Source organism: Zerene cesonia, chromosome Z (assembly GCF_012273895.1).
Source record: "Zerene cesonia ecotype Mississippi chromosome Z, Zerene_cesonia_1.1, whole genome shotgun sequence".
Lineage (NCBI taxonomy): Eukaryota > Metazoa > Arthropoda > Insecta > Lepidoptera > Pieridae > Zerene > Zerene cesonia.
The window spans coordinates 11697685-11702745 of NC_052122.1; the positions used below are offsets into that span (position 1 = coordinate 11697685).

Below are 5061 nucleotides of genomic sequence, written 5' to 3' on the forward strand. Positions count from 1 at the left end.
AACAGGTGGAGAGAAGCCGTCAAAAAAGTGACGAGAGGTCACGATCCTCAACTATGAGGAACCGACTGAGGAGGAGGTATCTAGTGTTATATTATGCTTTCCTTCATCTTGTTCGATGTATTTTATCGTGTAAATTGTTAACAATAAACTCAGTTTAAATATAAAATTAAGGAATAGAAGTTTGTCATGAACAATTATTCTGTTACATAAGCTTAATATACAGCACTATAGTCTAATGAATTACCGACCACCTAATGTTGAGGCATATACTTTCATATTCAATACATTAGATTAAAGCTAGCCGTTGCACATTCCAGGGCTGTCGAACGAAGTGATAAACTACTACCTACTGTCGCTGGCGGTGGCGGACCTGCTCTGTGGCGTGTTTGTGGTGCCCCTCTCCATCTACCCCGCGATCACGGGCCGCTGGATGTTCGGCGACCTCATGTGCCGCCTCGTCGGCTACCTCGAGGTCACGCTCTGGTCCGTCTCCGTGTACACCTTCATGTGGATATCGGTGGATAGATACCTCGCCGTTAGGAAACCGCTCCGTTATGAGACGGTTAGTTTGACGGTAGATATCATTTTCTTTATTACTCTTTCTTCCACGTTATCGGTGATCTGGTTCTAATGACGTTTCGGAGTCAAAAATGCGTAAGCTCGGTGTGTATAGCGACGCCATTAGCCATACTTGCATCGATAGAGGCTTCACGTAGCGATAGTCACGCATCGTGATTCGAGGTAGGGTTTTGTTTATTATACTCGTATGCATTGACTTGTCCAGCCGTGGAGGCTCCCATCTGCATGCGTATGCATTCTGATGTGTACATTTCGATGATTATACAGTACATCGGTCTGAGAGCATGGATTTTTATGATTTTTCATAATTAGCATTCATTTTGCCAACATTGTCACAAGAGCCAGAATGCCTTATGGATCTGGAAACACGCTACATTTACTCACAAACCTCAGTCAGACATTTACAACTAGATGATCGAATGTCAATTTATCCCCCTTTTTGCTTTCGATAGAAAATATAGTGTGTTTCTAGTGTTATTATGAAATTTAGTAGCTGCATGTTTTACCCAATTTTGATCTAACAGTGAAAACCTACCATTTTCTCTTCTTATCTTTCTCATACTTATGTCAACCTCTTCTAGACTTGCAAATATTATATTGAATTGGCGGCCCAAATTCAAAATTAAACAAACGACAACACTGTATTGTAATATCGGTGTGGTCGTGATACAAGCCGTTCATAAATTATTTGATTAATGGAGGTAAATAATCATGCACTGATAACTATTGTGCAATTTTGTGTTACTTTTCTGTCTTTCCACAACAATTGCATTAAATTATAATCTCGTCCTCCTTGTAATATAACATAAATATTACCATGTTTATTTTAATAAAATGAAATGGTGTTCAAGTATTTCCGCAATTGGTAAATAATAAACTTTACAAAAAAAAAATCTAATTAAACTTGTTTTTCTATTATTGTATATTTTTACGAGTGTAGATATGGAGCACTATAACAAATGTAAAGCATTTTATTTACTATAGTTGAATTCGACGTTTTAGAAATGTCATACGAAATACTAATAAATTAAGCGTTGACATCATTCAAAAACTGTTATATAAAAATGAACTTAGTAGAATGAAAACAAAATTCAAAATTGATATTTATGAACGGCCCCGCCAGTCGTCTTTTTTATCCGCAAATAATACTACATTGCTTGACTAGGTACAAACCCGCACGCGAAGTCAATGTTGGATGGTATTCACTTGGATATCAGCAGCCATGCTCTGCTGCCCACCGCTCCTCGGATACAAGAAGGACGCCAACTTTGACAAGGAAACTTTGATCTGCATGTTAGATTGGGGCACGACGTACGCGTACACGGCTACATTGGCGATGCTCATCCTCGGCCCGAGCGTTATTTCCATAGTCCACAATTATTATTACATATTCGCTATGAAGAGAAAGTTGAATAGCGGAGCTCCAATCCACGACAAGGAATACGCGACGGCGCTGGCCGAGAACTTGGCGAACCCCAGCCATTGGATGAGTTTTGTGATGGTAACGACCTTCTGGCTAAGCTGGGCGCCGTACGCCGGCGTCCGAATGTATGAATACTTTACGGACCAAGAACTGAAGATACCCATGCTGCACTTCGGGATGGTGTGGCTGGGGATCCTCAACTCGTTCTGGAAAGTTATCATTCTTATATCGCTTAGCCCACAGTTTCGGCTCGCGTTGCGTATACTTTGTTTGACTGCGTGTTGTCGATCCAAAGGTCGCTTGCAGGCCGAGCTCGTGGGGATGGACAATGATGACTAGTACAGTTTATGTAGCGGGGTAGCGGTGCTCAACGAACCTCTAACACGCTAAAAGCAATATTCAACGTCGTATATGGACAATGAAATCACTGCGAGTCATTCCTCTAGTTCGTAAGACCCGTGCCTAGTTTAAGTAGTGTTGCAGTTTTAGGTTTGCTGCGTGCGAACGTTTCGTTTGTCGTTCCGTATCGATTGAATTTTTTCAATTTTTCGACAATAAATTTATTTGTAACGCCAAGTGTTGTGCGCCGGCGATCATATCACTTATGAATTTGGCTGTTTTAGATGTAATAAGTAAAGTTAACAACAGACGTTCATTTATGTGCCTGAAGTATAACCACTGTTAACATAAGTGAAAATTTCGTTTCCAACGCGATTATTGTTTACTCGATAGTCAATTTTTCTCCGAAGTTAGGCGTTCTCACGTTTAGTATATAGGATATAGGTACCTAAAGTTGTTACAATAAATTTGTACGTTTTGATAAGAATTGCTTTATGATAAAGATCTATTTAAATTACGTTACGTTTAATAAAAAATAATGGATTGGATATAATCGGGTAGGGTAGCCCAAGAAGAATGTGGGATATTTTCGAATGATTCATGTTAATAAAAAGAGGGCACCTTCCCTTGTGATAAGTACCTAGATCCAGTATGAGCCTTTAATATAAAGGGATGTTATCAACGACGCGTCATATTAGTAAAAATAGATCTACTGAAATACTTGAGCGCGTCAGGTTAAAATTAAGGGGGATAAAGGGTGTGCGGATTTACTCAAGCTCGGTCGTTTTATTTTTTATTTAAGGTCTCACACAGCCGGAATACCTCTCTAAATTTAGAAAGGACAGAAATGCAAATAATTTCAAATAAATTCATATTCCTCAAACATAGATCTTTTTCGGATTCTTAATTTATCAGATGAACCTGACAAAATGAGTCGAAAGGGCGTTCTGAATTTTCGACCGTTCATTTAAGATTATGAGTTTAGAACGAACATAGTTTTATACATTTTTTATACGAAAACACATAATTGGAATTAAGATTATAAATCGTTCAGTTGTTCTGCAAATTGATAGCGTGACGTGAATTAACCTACAGGTATATAATATTTCAGTCACACGTTGGATAGTGAAAAATATTAATATCAACACACCTATATATTTGTTCTAATCGGCCAATTGTAATGGGATTCCGCGACGCTCGAGTAATTCCCCCTTTATCGATTTGCCTTTACAATCTGATTCCAATTTATTGTAAAGTCATTCTTTTCAAAATGTACTCGAATTTACTTAAGTGTAGACTAGTTTCAGATTCTAATTAAATACGTCTTAGTTAAATTTGTACATAATGTATATTATTTTTTGATACGTTATAATTATCTACGTTATTAGCGTAAAAGTTTGTCGAGTATTTAAATTTTATATGAATCTTGTTACCTGTCATCCAGTTTTTTTCACGTTTTTTCACGGTTTTTATGATAAAAATGTATTAAGGCACTTACTTGACTGAAATATGTCTATTCATATTTTTAAAACATGGCAGGTCCATGAAATACTTACGAAATCCTACGTGAGTTTTATTAATGTTTCTGTGATCACACGAGTGCCCAAAGTGCTAAGAGATTCTTATATTTGTCATAGTATTATGTACCTCTTCATTTGATTTCTATGAAAATGATCATCACAAAATTTCTCACTAACCATGGAAATAGTAAGTACTACAACATACTTAAGACTTTCATAAAACTAAAAATCACGCTCACACGCTCACAACTAAAAGAAGTACTCTGGGACTTGTTTTTTTTTTTTAATTAGTAGGCTTAATCAAATTCTAATGGTGATGGTGTTTTGAATACATATTATATTAAGTCGTTAAAAACACATCTGGATATTTTATATGGTTTAGCTTAGTAATATCAAGTGATGAACTAAATCGTAGCTTACAATTGTCTGCCTTATTACACTTAACAATTCAAGAAGCAATATTACTGAGCAAATAAAATTGAGATTGACTTTAAGTGTCGCTGGAAACGATGGGAATATGTTGTCTATGCAGCACCGATATCTGGTGGCTGGTGAAAACGCATTGCGATTTGGTATAAGATGACAGTACGACGAGGTTTGTGAAAGTTGGGAGTTGCCACGTGTATGCAATGTGATATACGAACTTAATATTAGAAACGGATCTCTTTAGTTATAAAGTTATAGTTGTTCTCGTACACGTTACGAAGATTACGCGATGATCGAAATACTAAGTAGAATTTATTATGCTGTGCGCAAAACGTTATATTATAAATACATAGCAATAAATCGGGATCAGAGCGCGACCGTTAATTCGAAATGCTAATAGATGATAATGATTATCCGCAATTCTTATGAAATGTCTAAATGTCGGTTCAGTAGAAGTGGTTGTTCTTTAAATTATAAATGTTGTACAATTTCGTTGACTGTCGGCTGTATTCAGATGTTTGTGCTTTTAGTGTGGATTGTAATGACATAAAGAGTAAAGCCAAAGTATGTATATATATCATGCGTTATAGGATTAAAGATTTTTTATAGGATTTTAAAGTCAGTTTTTATTATAATATCTATACAGATGTTTCGACCGCTTCGGAGTAGACTCTCTGCCCGTGACCTCGCTAATTGTAAAATATAATTGTAGCGAATACATCACATTTAATACCTGTTAAAATTTCTTTAATTCCTAAACACGTATAAATTCAT

At 36.5% G+C, this 5061-nt stretch overlaps 1 protein-coding gene across 3 annotated transcripts in view; it reads left to right on the top strand.

The window, feature by feature from the left end:
• LOC119835896 (G-protein coupled receptor 52) overlaps positions 1–5061 on the top strand; it is a 24114-nt gene extending 19053 nt beyond the window's left edge. For 2 of the 3 annotated variants that reach the window (XM_038361000.1, XM_038360999.1), the window contains exons 3-4: positions 318–574; positions 1745–5061. In XM_038361000.1, coding sequence (XP_038216928.1) covers positions 318–574; positions 1745–2341 — 854 coding nt within the window. In that variant the 3' untranslated portion in view covers positions 2342–5061. The remainder of the gene's footprint in view (positions 1–317; positions 575–1744) is intronic. The other variant, XM_038361001.1, reaches the window with a different exon arrangement.